The sequence below is a fragment of the Epinephelus fuscoguttatus genome, linkage group LG8, assembly GCF_011397635.1.
Source record: "Epinephelus fuscoguttatus linkage group LG8, E.fuscoguttatus.final_Chr_v1".
Lineage (NCBI taxonomy): Eukaryota > Metazoa > Chordata > Actinopteri > Perciformes > Serranidae > Epinephelus > Epinephelus fuscoguttatus.
The window spans coordinates 36,311,889-36,331,813 of NC_064759.1; the positions used below are offsets into that span (position 1 = coordinate 36,311,889).

The 19,925-nt window shown below is 42.3% G+C and overlaps 1 protein-coding gene across 6 annotated transcripts in view; it reads left to right on the top strand.

The window, feature by feature from the left end:
• The window catches only part of LOC125892761 (intermembrane lipid transfer protein VPS13B-like), a 360,799-nt gene that overhangs the window by 72,976 nt on the left and 267,898 nt on the right, over positions 1-19,925 (top strand). For all 6 annotated transcript variants that reach the window (XM_049582970.1, XM_049582966.1, XM_049582968.1 and 3 more), the window contains exon 17: positions 14,977-15,161. In XM_049582970.1, the coding sequence (XP_049438927.1) occupies positions 14,977-15,161 (185 nt within the window). The remainder of the gene's footprint in view (positions 1-14,976; positions 15,162-19,925) is intronic.

Below are 19,925 nucleotides of genomic sequence, written 5' to 3' on the forward strand. Positions count from 1 at the left end.
ATATGCACAAGTATTTTTGGCAAGTTGGGACACTCTTGGAAAGTTGCGCTCATGTAACCTCCACCACTCCAGGGGGTCAGACTCACTGTCTGCATCAAGGCACATCATGTAGCTTTCCAGCTCACTTTCAATGTTTTGCCCACCAGTGAGAGGTGAGGCATCATCTTCATCTTCTTGACTTTGTTTTTTGAAGAAACTGCCTAATGATTTCCGGTGCTTCTTCACACCCAGTGGCAGAGGTGGTTCAGCGGCAGCTCCTCCTTCTGCACCCTGGTCTGCTGTTCCCTCTGGAGCCCCTGCCTGTGATTGGCCTGGGTCTTCATCCATCATCTCAGACACTGCTCTTTCTTTAATGTCCACTACCTTCTCCGGTCTGATGTATTGTGCCTTGAACCTAGGGTCCACCAAGGCAGCCATGTCAAGGAGATCATCTGTTGCAGAGTCGGCATATTTCTCATCAAGATAGGTCATTATCTTGGTCTTCAGGTCTTTGATGAGTTGGGTGTCCTGTTCATTTATTTTTTAGCAAATTTGTGCGGAACAGGTGGAGCACTGGCTTCACGAAGGAGACCGTCACATATTACTCCCCAGAAAGGGGGTCTGTAAACTCCAGAAGAGGAGTTAAGTGACTCGAGAACGTCAATGTCCTGCCACGTTGGGATCAGGTGCCTGCCGTTTTTGTCTGCAGACAAAACTTCAGTGATTGCCTTTTGTTGTTCTAGGACCCTTGACACCACCTTCTGTCTTGAGCCCCACCTGGTTAATGACTCTGTGACCAGCTGGTGTTTTGGGAGATGGAGGCGTTCCTGAGCTTTAGAGAGCTCGCTCTTTTTCTTCCATGAGTAGGAGAAGGCAGAGACCACTTTCTTGCACACACCAACAGCTCTTTCCACTCTTTTATCCTTCCATGCAGCACCTGCAGAAATACAACAACACCAGTGTAAGTAAAAAGTAAAGTTGATTGGCTAATAAAGTTAAACATTAACATTAAATCATAGTCATTAATTTTCAAAAGATAATACTAGTTACCATCAATTCCAAAAGTTAGGAAATAAACAGTGATACAGAAAGAAAGATTTTTAACATGTTTTTATTCATCGTGAAGCACTTGGTGCATGTAACTCTGTTGTTAAGTGCTTTCAGTTGCATTTCTTGTATGAAAGGTGCTATACATTATTGTTATTAACATAGTACTCACCAATTGCTGCATGCAAACGATGGCCGAAGCACTGCAGCCATGTCCAGTTGTTAAGTGAAGCACTATTTTTTCCTCAGTCAGACTCCAGGACAACAGAGCCTCCTTCAAGCCATCTGCTATTATCTCCCCTGTGTGGTCTTCGGGAAAATATGTGTTTTCAAAACCCAGTCATGGTTGATGACATGAGTAGTCAAGCGGTTCACAAGTACGGCTTGACCACATGTCCGGCAAAATACTTTGCTGTCATCATCTCCTTTTCTACAGATTCCCTGCACATCAGGTAAAGGTGAGGAATAGCCGTCTTGGAAAAGTGCTTTCGGCCAGGTAGAATATATCGGTGGCCAAGAACTTGGATAAGATTCTAGTACCCAGGCTTCTCAACTGTGCTTTGCAGTAGCATGTCCTTAGCTAAGTGTTAAGCAACTGCCTCCGTTATTTCTTTGTAACGTTTGGAAGTTTTGTCATAAGGCACTGCTGCCGAGTACCTCTCCATGGTAGTCTGCTGCCGCTTCTGTGGTGTTTCACTTGTACCAGCAGTTGATGGCGGTTTGATACTGCTGTACTCCCAACAGGTGAGAGCGGCTGAGGTGATAAAAAAGGTTCGTTGTATTCCCAGTCTTGACAGGGACGGCGACCATGCACAGTTTGCAAACAACAATGGTCTGACTTTTGTCGGATTTATAAAATCCGAAGTACTGCCAAACTGGCAAACTGACCTTTCCTCATTTATCGACAATTTCCTCTCGCTCTGTCACACTCATTTTCTCCTTTCACTGCTTTATTGTGAGTTGTAGACACGAGGCACGAAGGTACAACCCAACATGAAACTGCCAGTGTGCGTCTCACTCAACCGGTTATTGGAACGTTACATACGTTACCAGCAGGGAGTGAGTGAGTTTGTTCATGCAACTAAACTTGCTTAGCTGGGCCGGGAGCGCCGGGAGAGGCTGAAGCCTTTGCTGGAACTGCATCCCCAGAATGCCTTGCGGTTCAGGACCGGGATTTTCTTCCTGTTTTATTAGACGTTTTATCGAACGTATTTTCTATTGATACCGATCACGTGTCTATCACGATAGATATTGCTATCGTTTTACCTATTTTGTACCAACACGGAATATAATATGTTTTTTTGTATTTTTCAGACAGAACATTAATTTCAACTTTAGAATTACAACAATATTTAGCAAGTAGAACAAGTTGTGCTGTCCGGCCACCAGATGGCGCTATTTTCATCGTCTTTCGAAATTGGAATTGTTGCTGAGGCTGTCAGACGATAGACTTTATTTATTATTTTATCCACTTTGCTTCAACCGATCACCACCAAAATTTTATCATCTGTTCCTTGTCCCATTATCCACCTTTCCTGAAAATTTCATCAAAATCTGTTCATAACTATTTTACAGACAAACAAACAGACCAATGCTGGCAAAAACTTTATTCATTGGGTGTGAACGCTGCAAGCATTCACAACCAATGTTCTTCTACTACCAAAATTCTTTATTTTTCTTCTTCTTATTATTGGGTGTGAACGCTGCAAGTATTCACAACCTATGTTCTTCTACTACCAAAATTCTTTATTTTTCTTATTATTCTTCCGCCGCGTTTTTCAACATCAGTTATCTTCAACATACTTCAACCGATTCAAACCATTCAAACTTCTTCTGATTCGGCTTCATTAGGACATTATCGGAAACTTTCAGATTTTTCCATAATGTTCATATTTTCCCGGGAATTCAACGTTAAAATTCCGACTTCTATTAAAGCGGATGGAGCGAAAACTTTGTTTAAATGGAAGTCAATGAGAAAATCCTTCAAACTCACTCATCTTCACCCACACATCACGAATTCATACATTGACGTAGAAACTCCGTTCCAACTCTCAAACGTTGACGCTGCCGTCGACTTCCAGGAACTAATTCAAATTTTCAATATCTCTTAGTTTTTCTACAAAGTCAGTTTAAAATACATGAAGTTTTCAGCCCTTCTCAGACTTTATAATGGGTGTGTATTGCGTGAGCTAGAGTGGGTGATGTCATCACTAGAGTGGAGAGCAGCTGTAAACTCATCAAGAAATTTTCTCTTCAACTCGCTCATACGGCCACAATTTTCACTGTACATACACAATTTATACCACAAAACGTAGGAAAATTTGTCCTGGTCACAGAAATGTTGACATGGAATCTGTCACATGTACACATTTTTGCTGAGGGGCTCCAAAGCGAAGGGAGCGCCGATTTTTTTTTTCTCATTCACTCCCATGTAATCTGAGAGGAGAAATTTCTGGAAACAGCTGAGGGGCAACACATTTGTAACTTGCTCTGGTGACCCCATTTTGGACTCTAGAAATATAAAACATGACACGTGCGTTCACAAGAAGTGGCTCTCTCTCACCATCACTTTATTTTCATGATGGGACCAACGGTTTGGGTATGGGAAGAACTTGTTTGAGGAGTTCAAACCCATTAAAAACAGCCTTTGCTGATCTGCTCTCTCGTGAGCTCTCTGTGTGCCCCTCAAGTGCAGGCAAGTCAGGAATCGCCATGACAACGGCTGCACACAGACACGCACACACAGCCCTCTACTCATACTTGAATTTTCTCTTCAACTCGCTCATACGGCCACAATTTTCACTGTACATACACAATTTATACCACAAAACATAGGAAAATGTGTCCTGGTCACAGAAATGTTGACATGGAATCTCTCACACGTACACATTTTTGCTGAGTGGCTCCAAAGCGAAGGGAGCGCCGATTTTTTTCTCATTCACTCCAATGTAAACTGAGAGGACAAATTTCTGGAAAACAGCTGAGGTGCAACACATTTGTAACTCGCTCCTGTGACCCCATTTTGGACTCTAGAAATATAAAACATGACACGTGCGTTCACAAGAAGTTTATCTCTCTCACCATCACTTTATTTTCTTGATTGGACCAGCGGTTTGGGTATGGGAAGAACTTGTTCGAGGAGTTAAATCTCCTCTGACAGAGCTCTCTTCTCTGTGTTCTGTCTGTCTCTCTCTGCTCTTCTGCCAGGTGCACCTAGTTTATTACCATGGCAACCGCTGTGCCACACAAACTCACAGAAACATGATGTGTGTGTGTGTGTCTACATCTTACCTGCAGACATGACAGGGGCAGAATCTCCATTTTAACCCTTTAGTTGCCAGAGTTATTTGAGGAAAATATTCATTTCAACATTTCAAAAGGCTTTCGCTTGAAAGTGGTGAGAGATAAAGGCATACTGTAAATGAGAAAACTATTCATCATGACCCAAAGTTTGTGATGGGAGTAAATTAACTCATCTAATTTGCATATTGTGGCGTCACTAGGCGGCGGCCATATTGGATTTCATAAATCTCAGTAAAACAGCATTTTGAACATATTTGCACAGCAGATTTCTTTTGTTTTGTGCTGTTTTTATCATCTCATCCTCAAAATAAAGGAAGAGGAATCTGATGGGAGTAAATTAACTCATCTAATTTGCATATTGTGGCGTCACTAGGCGGCGGCCATATTGGATTTCTTAAATCTCAGTAAAACATTCACATATTCTAATCATTCAAACTTTATTTTATTAAAGGCAGCTATTCAGTGTGGAGTCAGCTTTTCAACAAACTTTCAAATATTCAAATCATTCAAACTTCATTGTATTCAAGACAGCATTGCAGTGTGGCTTCAGCTCGCAGCATTCACACCTGCAATTTCTTCAGAAATTGCTTCTCTAGTTAGATTTTATAATTGCTTAATATTGTATTTTATAATGACCATCACGTTTTGTCAGTCATTTTTGTAAACAACAAATGGCATACTTCTTATATTTTATGAATAACCTCATCTGCAATATGAATTAATTATTATTATTATTATTATTATTATCAGCCATATTGTATCTGAAATTATTTGTGAGAATTCTTGTGTAAAACCTTTTGTCACGCAAAGAAAAACAACTTAAGCTACAATTTTTATATTGTTTGATATTAAACAATAATAACAGGAATAAATCAAATGAAATCTTAAAAATTTCTGTGTAAAATTGCACTGACATAGCTAAGATTTTGAGCAGAGTTATTGAAAAGTATTAAAGTCGCAGTTTCCCCTCTTGGTACACTACCATGTATTAACAGGGCAGTCATTTGGATAGCAAAAAGCCAAAATCCTCTGAAATGAACTTTCACTCCCAGTGAATTAAAGTGCAGCTGAGAGGCATCAGGCTGTACTTATCCCTAATGAAAGGCAATGTATGTGGCCGCCAACCTCACAGGGACTCTACAGAGAGTTTCAATTGGTCTGGCTGTTAAACCTGTTATCCCAGATAATATCGGTGCCTGCAAAAAAAAAAAAAAAAATTTAAAAAAGCCAGAAGGAGGTGGCAGTAGGGAATGGATGTTAGAAGTGCCACCTGCATCGATCTCCCAAAAACCTAACCTCACTCTCAGACACATGAACACACTTGCACGCACACACTTTTGCTCACACCATATAATATTGCTTATGCAGGGCCACCTGACGGCAACAGCATATGGAGGCAGGCCAAGGCCGGGGCCCACCAACCAACCAACAAACCAGCAGCAGCCTAGTGTGACTCGTCGCATTGCAGGTCATAATTCAGCCCCATGCCAGCTTTTATGTGGCGTTTTTAGCAGCCCCTGTTCCTCGCTCAGCTATTTCTGAGGGGATAATTTCTTTAAGCATGTGGTATTACAGGTGCATGTTATATAGCCACAGAAAGCGGACTTGCCTTACAAGTGTTTCTGAATAGAAAAGAATGTTGGCTCTCCCTTGATATCTAATTATTGATCTAACTCTATTAGCATTATCAATGGCTAGTTCAGTTTTTAGCACTACCTGTAGGATTTTTTTTATGTGAAGTTGAGAAGTCCATTACTATGTCTGGACCAGTAGTCTAGACTTTAGATTAGCTCATGTTGTGATTTATGAAGGCTGCTTGAGGCATCTGAGGCATGAGGCTTCTGGTGTGATTGTAATGCCTCATTACTCCTGTTCATAGTTAGTCATAGCAAGCTGCTCCTGGTCTATGTCTCCAAGCACAGCCAAGAACAGGAGGACAAATGCTTTCTGTGTCCTTCAGTAGTGAGCCATGGAGATCCAAGTCAAATTTAGCAAATGTACATGAACAGCACTCACTGGTGAGAACATTGACTGCGGCTGTTACATTTGTCTACTAGCCATTTTGGCAGGCAATATCATTAACAAGTTGAATTGGAATAATCATTTTGGCTGATGAAAACTGATTTGGGAGTGGCTGTTGGATGGAAAAGTCCATTTCTGTGCACTGAGTATGCATTTATTTGACTTACGACAGAGATCTTGTGAATGATGTCACACACACACAGCTTCTGCGTCAACCGTTGTGCCCCTCAACCAAACTTTGATTAGTGTTGATTTTATAATGGAGTAATCGCTTGTATTACTCATCAAGGTCTTAAGTGAGAGGTCTGTGTAGGCTGGGTTAACGTTACTGTGCTCTGTGATGGTGAAGGATAATTGAATGACCTTAAATCAACGTGTGGTTGCTGTGGTCATGCTCAGCTTTGAGTTGTGGTTCGGAGGCCATAAGAGCAGCAGGGAATTCATTTAGTTGAACAACGCAGGGCAAGAACTAGGCCCTTCTCTGTTCTTGAAGAAACATAGGAATGTTTTCAGAAAGAACAAGTTTTCACATGATGAAGCTGAAAGGATGTTAAGCACACACTGCAACAAGTAGGCTTTATGTATTAACAGGTGTGTATTAAAAGCCTGGAATGGCATATGATGTAATATTGTTCCACTTTTCACTCTGAAGCACAGGAGTGCAAGGGATTGTGAGCTGCAAGGTAAAACATCATATTTCGTGTGGCACAGTCTATAAAGTATTTTTGCCAACTTTGTGGTAAGGATTTTTTTCCTCCTCTACATCTGGTGTCAGACAGTTTTATTTGGTTTCATGGCTGACAGAGATCAATGGACGTATTGAGGAGCCTCGTCTTAAGGAAATAGCATCAGCGAGTGTGAGGCTGGTGCTCTCAGTGATTGACGTCTCAGTTCTGATGGAAGCTTCCATTCCTTTGTGTCAAACGCTCAGTGCTACAGACAAGTCACTTTGCTTTAGAAGCTGCGTACTTGCCCTTATGATTGTAAGTGTCATTTGGTAGCTTAAATCAACATGGGTTTTAACTTGGCCCTAAAGTGTATATTATAGGCTATAATGTTGTCAAGAGGCAGTAGTGTTGCTATCCAAGAATATCTATTGAATTTTAACTATGCCATGAGATGTATATGGATGTATAGGCCAGAGCCAAGATAGTGAATTCAGGAGCAGCTGTAGATGTTCAGTTGACTGAAAGACTCTATTAATGCCTGAATTAGTCATCTGAGGAACTGAAGCTTGAGGGAGGGAAAACAGTGGGAAATAGGGAAGGGTAGATGGATTATCAGCTCTGAGTGGATTATCATCTACTGTGGTGTGCATTCCACTGTCCTCTCCTCCCCATCAGGCCTCAGTGCTGCTCCGCCGCTTCCCAGATTCAAGCCCATTCAATTTTTTCCTGCTTAAGGAAAAAAACTGCAATTGGTCAATAAGGAACAAGGCGGTACAGGAAAAAATAATCACAGCTTTTTTAATCAGGCTCAGGGAAAATCATTAATTCTTATTTTCAGTGACCATCTGCGTGAAGGTCAAAGGCCTTGGGAGACTAATATTGAGGACAACTACTTTGGATCAAAATAATGGACAGCCGGTGCTTCCGTTGACTGCTGCATTTGTTGTTTTGACAACGGGTCGTACAAAAGTCAGCAGCAGAATCTGAAAGTATATGTGATATTAGGTCTGTACTCTCTGGACAGAGGTCTCCTATCTCTGTGTGTCCTTATAAGGAGCCGCATGTCCTCCACAGCTGGACATGTTGGACAGAGAGAGGAAGCTACATGCACACACAGACACACCATTATACATACACATACACAGGCCTCTTGATGTGTTTTCCTTTAACGCCTGATGAACCACGTCATTGCCATTTTCTCGCCTTGCGGTCTGCAGCTGTCTGCACGACTTGATTAAAACATTTCTTTTAGTAATCCCTGTGTAATGAAGCCCTCTCCTGAGAATGAATCTCAGTGTGTGTGTTTGTAATCGTGTGTGTGTGTGTGTGTGTGTGTGTGAGGTTGTGAGCATATGTGTGTGTTTTGGGTCAGGGGTGCTCCAGATGGGAGGAAGGGGAGGGCTGTGCGTGTGTGTGTGTGTGTGTGTGTGTGTGTGAGAGAGAGAGAGAGAGAGGGAGAGAGGGAGAGAGAGAGGGAGAGAGGGAGGAGTGTGGAGTGTTTCTTTCTATGAAGAGTTTGGGCTGTTCAGGACTGATGATTGAGAAATGCACACATGGAACACCTTTGACCCTGGGGAACCACAAAACTCTGAGCTGTGGCCGCAAATGCAGTCCCTGCCTCCTCCTAACTCATACCCAGATCCAACACAGACACTTAAAGAGTTTGGTGAGGTTAGAGAATGGATGTCAACATTGATTGTGGTTGAGAGATACAATGAAAATGTAATCATGTAATTGCACCAGCAGAATCACAGCGAAACATCCTCACTTGACTAAATTACATTACATAAAGAAAAACACAGTGATGAATATACAGTGGGAAGTTTATACAGTACCTGAAGGTAAAAATATTAACACAGTAATAGGAGTCCTAAGGTGTGATGTGAGCCTAATTAGAATATATTGCATCTATAAAAGATGGCTGCCAGTTAATGTGATGCTTTTACAGAAAATACTGTTGCTTGTTAATGGTCATGCGTAATCTCACTGTGTGCTGAAAAGTCAGCTTTAATATAACTTGAACCAAATTTGGAAAATTCTTATTGTTGATCACATTATCTTCTTTACGTGCTTAAGTGGCATTTTCAAAGCTGGATTCAAAAGACTCTTGAGACGAGTAATAATTATGGCCAAGAGTCATTTATGGCTGCTGCTGAAAACAGCATTTGCTAAATTTCCTGTCAGAGACTCAGCTGCAGCTCTAGTTACATTTCCCATCAAGCCATTGACATAGTCCATTTGCAGTCAATGAAACAAATGACATGAAAGAACATTATGTGAAATTGAAAAGAAAGACAAACAGTGTAATAAATGAGTTAGAGGTGCCATGTTATTATTTTTTTTAAATTATTTTTTTCTTCTTCATTATTTTTCTTATGTTTTTTTCCCTTGACTTGACACATGCTTGCTTGGCTTTTCTATGGCAGTATTTTTTTTCTTATTTTTCAAATGCCAGCCCTTTAACCAAATTGACATCCAGGTGCGAAAAGTTTCCCACCCCCCAAGTTGACCACTTAGGTGTTGTTGTTCTGTGTGAAGTGCTTGAATGATTTATAATGTTCATTTGGAGACTTTGCGAGACACTGTAGTGAGTCTTTTGTAGTAAGATAAAAGAGGGGACTTGAGAGCAGCCCATAACTCACTCTGGTTATTTTCAAGAGGGGTCAGTGACCTTGGCTTGGCAAGATGGAGAATTCTGCAATACTTCAAATCAATCTGCACCACAAAGAGAGAAAGGAAGAAAAAAAGACGTTAAAAGCTGTCAGTCTTGCCTTCCCTCCATTTTCAGTCTGATTCCCTCCAACAAAGCTCTTGAAATTGGAAAACAAGAGCAGTAGGGGATTTGGTTAACATGTTTGAGTTGGGGAATGTTTGTACTGATAATTAAGGTAGGGTGTGACAGTGAATGATTTGTAGAAACTTCAGATAACTTATCTCTGGTCCCAAGACGGTGGCTATCTGTTGTATCTATCAGACAAATATGTCAGCCCATAATGGATTACATTGGCGTTGCTGTGGACACAGATAAGTTTAAGTCAAGAGAAAGTAGCACATTGTTCGGCCAGTCAAAATTGACTGACTATCTTGTTGACTTTTTGTTTCTTTTAGTTTCTTGGATCTAGTCTATGTTATCTCCGAGTACTTCCACTAAGTTTTAACTTTAAACAGTTTATTGGTGTCATGTTCCAGTTCATTTGGAATTTCCCATTAAGCTCCCATTACAGACAAATTCCACCTGTGTCAGAGAATGTGTGTTTGTGTGAGTGTGCCTCCCTCTCTCTCTGCGATCCATTGACAGTCCAGACACCTTGCTCCACATCTCTTGCCGACCTCCCAGCCCCCATAGCTGTCTGTGTCACTGTATTTTGGAAAGAGTGAGGAAACTGATTTTCGGTACTGTACAGGATATGAGTAATAACAAAAATGAACCTTCTGGAAACTGTGCACAGGTTCCAAGCTTGTATTCTGGGACACTGTGTAAACCATTAGGGCCAGCTGCTCTTGGCGATATTCCTTCAATCACGGCAAGATGTGGATCTTTAAAAAAAAAAAGAAAAGAAAAAAAGAATTTGCTGACCACATTTGGCCCTGCAATTTAGGCTTTCTAGTTTGCTTCATGCTTGCTTTCTCAGTAGTGTCCTCTGTCAGAACATCTGCACTAATGCCATCATATCCAGATTTCAACACATTACTGCCCATCTACATGTACGCAACACACACACTCACCTAATTGTGTATACACACAGACACATACCCCAACCAGCCGTCTTTAATTAGGCTACATTTATTTTCGTCTGTAAAAGTACAAAGCAACAACCTACCAGTTCTGCTATTCCTGAGTTTGTACTGGAGCTTTTCCAAATGGCTTTTTTAATGAGACTCCCCATGTTAGGTATTATTTTACCTGGAGAATAACATATGACCTGCAAGTTTGCGGTCTCTGTCCTTCTCTTGCCTATGCTTGCTGTTTTCCCTTCATTTATGTTCGTGTTCTCTTCAGGGTTTGATTCTGTTTCTCTTTATACCTCTTCCCTTTTTGCTCAGCTTACAGAACAAGCATTCTGTCACTGTTGCAGATGCTTGCACGCACGCACGCACGCACGCACGCACGCACGCACGCACGCACAAACCTCTCTGACTTTCGTATTGGCAGCTAGTTTTATAATTGTTGCATTTAGAGGTTGTTAGAGCAGCAGGCCCCTTGTCAGCTGTGGCCTCATTACTGCTGCCGATCGTGCTCTGGCTTACCGACCTGCTGTTACTGGTTTGTATGCATGCATGTACAGGTGTGTATACACGTGTGCTTCTGTGACAGCATTTGTGCTGGCATCTAAGTATATGTGCATATTGGCAAAGAGTAATCTATTTGTGTCTGTACAGGTATGTGCATTTTTGTGCTTGTGTGCCTTTTTGCATTTTTGTGCTTGTGTGTGGCCTCTGTAAACCAGCAATCACAGCCCGTTAGCTAGAGCCCCAGCTGTATTTGTCTAAATATAGTTGTGACCACAGTCAGACCAGACCAGGAAGCTGATTAGCCTGAGAACCAATGGTCCGAATGGATCTCAGTTATTATACTGTGAAAAAGGTTTGTTATAGACACGGGTTACCTAGAGGCTGATTAAATGAGAGGTTAGGCTTAGCTAGTGATACCTTATGCTCGTAATGGCATAATGGGTCACCAGATGGCTCTCAGCCTTGTTTGGAACGAACAAAAAATGTTTTGTGAGGGTCCTCTGTTAAGTCAACTTCCTTTTCAATTTCACTCATTCATTTTAATGACTAAAAATAATTTGCTGTCCCTGCTTTATGTCCACATTTGAGCATGTACACAGAGGAAACAGTCAAGGCAAAGAGCACCACAGCTGGTACAGTGCTCATGACTCTGACTCACGCCCTCTGCACAACACCATGCCCTGTTGGGCCTGATTTTGACAGGGACACTGGACAGAAAGACCTTGTGCCAGCCAGTCAGCCAGTTACCCAGCCAAGGAGTCAGCAAGTCCGCCAACTGGCCTGTTCTAGCCCTGGTCCAGTTCTTTGTCACTCAGTCACGGCACCGACGGAGGACAGGTCGGGAAATGAGGCCTAATGTTGTTGAAATACACCAGAGGAAAGCATATTTCATTGGCTGAAATTGAAACACCTAATTTTTCATAGCTCCTGACTAATTTTGATTTCCTTTTAACATATTCCTGGTGGCCTCTGTGTTTTAATAAAAAAGTTATTGACTTAAAGGACTACTGTGAGGTCAGAGACAGCCTATTCAGTATGCACTGAAGTTCAAGCCAAGGACCTGATTTCTTAAATTATGAGTCAGGATCCAAAATGGGTTTTGGTGGTGGGTCTCCACATTATAAGCGTAGAAGTATGCTTTAATGACTTTTGCTCCCCAGGCTACAGAGTCCATTTCTAGTATGGATACTGTACTAAACCAGTAGATTGCATTTTGTTAGTTGCCCATATTTCACATTTTAAGATGTATGTTGTAGTGTAGTCATTTCTTACTGCTATTAATGACACAGGTATTATTAGTTCTTCCATTTCTACCTCTTTGAGACTTTTGTTTCCTTCAAAGCCTGTGGTAACAGTGAAAGAACTGCCTGCCAGAAAGCTGTTTACCATGTTGCAGCAAGAAACACTGTCTGTGCCAGCTACTTAATGAAATCCGATGAGTGTCTGGCTGTCCTCACATCCAGCATTCCCAAAACACCCTAATGAGAGTTTCTGCTTCTCATTTAGCTCCAAGATCCAAGTTGCTGTTTGCAAAGAATTGGGCATAATATAATAAAAACAGGTGCATAATTAAAGTTTTAGACGACCACATGCACATGACAGCTCCCCTGAAACGCTATAAACACTGGAATAAGCCAACAAACTTTCATCCCTTGCCAGTCCTCTCATTGAAGTGGCTTTGCAGGCACATTTGCTCTGCATGTGGGGACATTGTTGTTGCTGGGTCCCCTTCACTTTCTTTTGTTCAGCAGCAGTCTGCTACGTGTACACACACACAGACGTGCACACATTTGAACACTCATGAAAATCAGTTTGATTGATGTCTTGCTGTATAGCATACAGCAGTAGTGATTTCTAATAGTAGAGAAGCATGACATTGCTTGGTTCACCATGGTGCCAAATGCACCATATGTTTCTAGGGAATTCAAAATGTATATGCGCACTGTCAAGGTAAACTCATTGACCCTGTCACGTTTGGAGTTTCTCTCTCTTACTGCCTTTGTTTTTCCTATACTTTAACATCTCTCTTTATCAAACTCTATCTCTCTTTCTGTCTCATAGTAGTCCCCCTCTGAGACAGCAGGCAGTTAAGAACTCTGGGCCTGCCTGTGTGCAGCTAACAGCTCATGTCACCCTGCAGAACCACCCAGGAGCAGAAGAAAGGGAAAGATAAAGAGACACGGAGAGAAAGAGAGGGAGGGAAGCAGAGGAGTTAAACGATTGCAGAGCTGCCGAGCGGAGGGAGAGACCCCGTGACATATCCCACACTCTGAACTGGGACCAGACCAAAATGGATGTGTGATTAAATGAACTGTGATGCTCGTTCCTGACACGCCGCAGCCATCCCTGGAATTAGTCACGGTTCTATTTTCACCGAAAGCACTGCACAAAGAGCAGCGCCGCTTTGCCTCCATTACAATGTGTAGTCAAGCGAGCACATGTGCACGCACACACACCCTCAAAAAGTAGATGTGTATCTAGGCTGGGGGCACTGCCAGTCCTCAAAAACCCAGCTGAAGAACCTCTCAGAGCAGAAGAGAGGAAAACAGGAGTGGAACCAAACAGGCTTGTTTTGCAGTGTTTAGTTCAGGCTCCCTGGGTGTTTTTCCAGTGAACAGAGGTTCCTGGGGACACAGAGGGAGGGAAGGACAGGGGAAGAGAGAGAGAGAGGGAGAGAGATGTGAAGGATACAGATCAGTAGTTGTGATGATGACAAGTGCTCCATCACTCTCAGCACTGTGTATAATGTCATTCCTTGGTTGGTGTGTGTGTACGTTTAGTGGGGATTCCCTCCTCCTGCTGTTGCTGATGTCATGGATGAGATCTGAAGAACTGAGGAGCCATGACTTCACAGCCTGGATAGAAAAAGAGCTCAGAGACCTGATTCAGGGATTTGATGGGCAGTGTATGTGTGTCAAGATGTTTTTGTGTGTGGTATTGGAGATGTGCGAGAAGTGTGTTTCAGTGTGTTTAGATATAAATGAGTGATTACAGAGTGAATAGGGGAGACAGTGAGGCAAATACTAGAAAGGGGGGATTGAAGAACAAATACATAATGTGTGTGTATGTGTGTGTGTGTGTGTGTGTGTGTGTGTGTGTGTGTCAGATGATAAATGAGAGCATGGTCCACTGAGGTTCTGATGGACAGGGGCCTAGAGGACTCCATCCGACTGTGCTGTTACCTCATCCCCCTGAACGCTCAACTCATCAGCTTGTCATACACACACACTCACACAAACTCTCTCCCTCCACACTCTTGGAGACAGATGAAATGTTAAATGCGTAGAGATTCTTTTCAGGGTCAGGTTTCTGGGCTGTACGTCTCTTCACATAAATCATCATCACAGTTTTGACGGAGGGGAGAAAAGGGTCGGCGGCAAAGAGGCAAACTACACCTACCTGCCAAGTAACTAAGGAAAGCTTGGCTTGCACTTGGTACTTCTTCAATTTGCTGTTGGAATGTAGTCCTACCTATTTGGCCACTCGCGCTATCAATGAGCTGTTTTATATTGTGATGTGATATTGATGGATTCATGGAAGTCATGAACCATTTGTTTCCACCGGTGTCTGTTTCATTAAGTATATGTTGGCGCTTATGTGCAACTCTCCATTCCTTCATATATTATTGTCACTGTATCCTGACTCTCTCTGTGTCTCTTTTTCTCCCTGTGTACTATCCTTTATCTAACCCTGTCTTTCTTCATCTAATGTCCCTCTCTTGCAGGAGTAAAAGGAATTCGGTCCCCACCACAGAGTGTATTTTTGAGCTTCCTCACTTCACTGTCCAGGCCACAAGGGCCCAGACGCTTCTGCTCCAAGCGATCTGTCAGAGCTGGACCCACAGCCTGGTCAATGGAGCCCCGTTGACACTCAGCGAAAGCTTGCTCCGTGAGGTCTACAAAGCTCCAGGTAAACAACATGCTCTACAGTAGACCATTTGAAGCTAACTGAATTTGCCTGTTCTTTTTAAACCATAATTTAGTTTCATTATTTTCTGATGCCTGAATAGTAAAAAGTATTTTTCTGTTGATCTCTGAGCAGCTACTGCAGAGAAGTTGTGGTGTAAGGACTGTCTTTCAATGAAGCTGAACCATAGTGAGACAGAAGAGCGAGTGTGACCCGTTTACTTTGCCTTTATCTTTGCAACATACCTACATACATTTCACTGGTCAAATATGCACTATTGAATTTATATTAAAATAAGAATTTACATTGCATTAAACGTGCGCTAGGATGTGTTTAACATCAAGACTATGATGTTCAAACGTCAGCTGTTTATCACCAGTTGTCAAACACGACCTCCCTGTCATACATTCTCGTGTCAGCATGGTGGACGCGAAGCCTCCAAGCATTCCTATGAGACAGCGCTGAGCAGGTTTTTTCATGCAGCAAAGCGAGACGGTCATTGGATAAATGCGACACAATCGTCACTTCCATGGAGGCCTAACTTCATTGGGACCTAATGGAGCGGTAGGCGGGAGAGGACGCTCAATGTATGCGTGATGATTGGAGGAATTGTCTAAAAGGCTGAACCCCTTTGTGATTGACAGAGCTTTGGAAATACACACCGGCATCATAGCATTTCGAGCTCAGTCCCATGCGGATACTTGCGAGTGGAGTCTTCTGACAGAGTGCTGTCTGGAGTTCCTTATTTCCATAAGCGATAGAGCTCGTTTTCACTGTTAAACTCATCTGAAAATCTTTGAGGTGTGTTTTGCTGTGGTTCTATGGTATGAGTGTGGTTGAAAACGGCTTCATTTAAATCTTCCTTTTATAACTTACTGCCTTGCTACAATATGACAAATTTTATGATGTAAACTTAAAGTGAGCTTCCCCTGCTTGAAAGACCAGCAGCTCCCACTGATCTACATATGTATGCAGAACCTGTAGGCAGCATTACAAGGTTTTGGTCTCGGAAGAGTTTTGGTTTACGTTTGTTTTCCATTCATAGTACGAGTAGTACTGACCAGTTACATTTGAGCAGTAAACAGTAAACAGTTTGTGTGGAGAGCAAAAGAGTCAGAACGCATTGGCCACAATGCAATCTCGGAACCCACTGGCTATCGTTTGATGAAAATTTAGCTTTTTGTTAGCTTTTCCTACATTAATCTTCATCCATATGCAGATATCTGTCTATAAAGATTAGCAGCAATGACCGGCACATGAAAGAGGTAGTCTTGGCCCGAATATCTCGAAACCTTGAAATACTGGCTGTTGCTCTCCAAGGCTTGACATCGTCAGACCAATAGCCAGTGGGTTCTGAGATTGAATGACCCCTGACCTTTCCACTGACACTGTGTTGTTTGGTTGCACATTGGATTTCCATCCAGCAGACAAGTGATTAGGTGTGTGAGGAGAAAGAAAGGGAGCAGGTTTATCATAGAGGAGCCAAAGCTGTTTTTCTAGTGCATGTGTTTGTAATTGCTCTGCATGGCAGTAGGCTCGTTGCATTTCTTTTCTTTTTTCTTTTTTCTTTTTTCTTTTGCACTTGTGATTGTAGGGTAGCAATATAAATTTTGCATTGGCAACTCAGTGACTTTGCACACACACACAAAAGACAAATGTGCCCTTTAGCGGTTCATGCTGTATTTCAGTCATGAATAGTCAAAGAAGAAACTACATCACTTTGTTCATCTGGTCTCTTTTAGGCTATTGTATTGGATGGTAATGCGTTCATCATTGTAGCTGATTTATTGAAATCTCATAAAGTACATTTACGGTCCTTTGTTTGTTTAGTTCACTAAAAAAAACTTGGTTCTCAGTACCAGTAAATTGTCAGGAGAGATATATGGAACTGGCTTGAGCTTAAAGTGATTTGACTGTCTTATGAAAAGTTTAACAGTTATTTCTCAGGGCTCAGCACACCATGTGCCAGACTGTCATTCGACCAAAACAAGTCAACTCCTATACCAGGAGTGCAAGCAAATATCCAAAACTTTAGGTCTTCAAATATACACCTTTACATGAGACACTTTGGCATAAAGATCAACTTGTCTTGTGCCCAGTGTGGGGTACTGGACCTGCAGCCAAGGGCAAATTAACTCTGAAACAGTTTTACGCTTCATGTCGCCTAGGATGCCTTAATGGTCAAATAATAAATTTTGCCCCTTGTTAAAGAAAGGGAGGGGAGCCTGCATTCAATAAAACAGTAGCGTTTCTCATGACGGTAGCATCTGGACAGTCCTCTGGAGGGCCAGGGATTTTCCAACTCATTAGGATCATGTTGTTTGGTATGCCGTCAACATTCTCCCCCGGCCAAGCCAGCCAGGCTACCTTTTTCACCGTTGTGCAGCAGCCAAAATTTATGAAACTGGTCTCCCGTGGAGTGAAGTCAAATATTCCTCTCCCCTCACTCTGCCTTTCTCTTGGAACAGGCTTGAATAGAAACATGGAGAAACATTTGCACATCTGGCCTGTGTGCTGGCAGGTTAGAAAAAGAGCAGTGGGGAAAAGATTTTGGGTTTAGAAGGCAAGAGAGTGAAGGGGAATAGGTGATGTGTTGTGTAAGTATATGTTTTGTGGGGGAAAAAAACTCAGCAATAATTCCTATGATACAACCAAAGATGTCTAGTACTGTATCTGCTTTTGAAATTGTGGTGACACTCATAGGCCTTAAGGAAGATGTTAGCTGTCCCAATCCCTCTCAATCTTTGGTGCGACAGCTTAAGTGTGGAGGAGAAATGGAAAATGAGGAAATGCAAGAAGAGATGTGGATTTAAGTAAGCAGAGTTTATGTTTGTGAATTGTGTTTGCTGTAGTGCATCTTCCTGCACAGCCAGTGCAACCTTGCTGGATAGTTTTGGTTCCTGTGGGCAACATGGTTTTGCCCACTCATGACAGGACCTTGCAGGCTGTTCTGCGTTGGCTACTTGCCTTCCCACTCACTCATCTGCTCCTGTGCTCTGCTTGGCTCTCAGTTGTTTTTTTAACTAAGGCAAACCCAGTACATTTTCTACAAAGACCTTAGCATTATAACTCCTGATGAAAACCTCATTGAAGGCAGTCCTCTTTACTTTACATTATTCAAATCTATCTAATGACAAATATGGGGATCGTGCTGTTAAACCACTGACATGGTGCCACTTATCTGGCCTTGTGTATGGTGAAAGTGTCTGCAATCTTAGCAGTGGCTGCATTTTTCCACTAGTGTCACTTGGCGGCTGACAGGCTGCAACTGTTTGTGGTAAAAGCAGGGGTCTGTTATAACGCTCACAAGATTCAGATCTGGATCCGGATTTAAGTCTTGTGGTCGTGTGTTTGTTCTTGTGTCACCAACCAGCACTCATCAGGCCATTGCCAGGACAGGGCACACACACACACACACACACACACACACACACATATGCTAAGGCCAAACACTGAACATGGCAAACAAAAGTTTTTCACTGAGAACATGTGCTTTTTTTCATTCCTTTAGGAATTTCTCCTCCCTTCTATCCTTTTGATGTTACAGGGTTTTTCAATAGTGGAAGGTGTTTCATATCGAGGTCTTGCTGATAACACAGATGGTCAGTGTCCTTCGCGGGGGAGCAATTTGGGTATAAGATTTCATTCTCTGTCCAAAGGAAATTCCACAATTCAGCAAGGGTGAGAACTCCACAAAGCTTCACTTTTAATCTCAAGGTACTGACAGACTGTAAAATGTTCTTCAAAATAATTGGTCGACTCAGATTAAAGCAACAGTCAGAGACTTAAAATCATTGCAGCTGACTGGATCACGGCCACTAGGACTTGTAAGACTTCGAGTTACTGTGCTGCTCAGTGGCAGCTACAGCAGCTACCCAGCAAGCAGCACATGCAGTGTAGACTGTGTTTGGTGTGCAAGCCCAGAGAAGACTGAGTGAAATCAGAAAACAAACCGTAAAATCTTATTTTCCTTGAGAATCAGACTCTGTCAGTCACTGGCTGTTGCATGACGGCTTGGTTTGTCACACAACTGTCTGTAGGACGGTGCTGATTTCCAATGCTGCTGTAGCGAGCTTGGCTCAGACATGAGCAGAGTTTTCTGTGGTGACACATTATTCCAGTGTTCTCCTTTTGCATTCCAGTGAAGCTCATACTAGTGTTGTATTTTATTGGTGAGCTCTGCAGCAGTTGGTCTGGTTGTTTGGTGAAAATGGAGAAGTGGTCCATAGGGAGGTGTGTGCTTGTTTGTGCACACAGTAGTGCATGCAGTCTTACAGTATGTGCCCACAAGTCCTCGGCCTTGTCAGCTGCCTTCACTGGGCAGTACAAGTCTGGGTCTTTTTGCTGCTCTGCCCTGCTGTATTTCCCTCTTACATGCTTCCATTTTTTGCTTTATCAAACCCACTCTTTGTTCCTTTCTTGCTTTTTTTCTTGCTTTTTTTCTTGCTGTTGTCCCTTTTTCCCATCGTTTCTGTGCAATTCTATGTTATCAACTTTCCTTCTCTTTTTTCTCTTTTTCCATCTGTCCGTCTTATCTCATTTTGTTGCTGAATTTGTTGTCTCACGCCACCTCATTTTTCTTCCTCTTTCTTCTCTTTCTCCTCTTCTCCTGTGATTGTCAGCAGCCAGCCTGTCTTACATGTTCTCTTTGTTTATACTTCCAGGATGCTTTTCAGAATCAGAATCAGAATCAGAATCAGAAATACTTTATTGATCCCTGGGGGGAAATTATTTATGTTACAGGTGCTCCTTGCAAGAGGGGAAAGA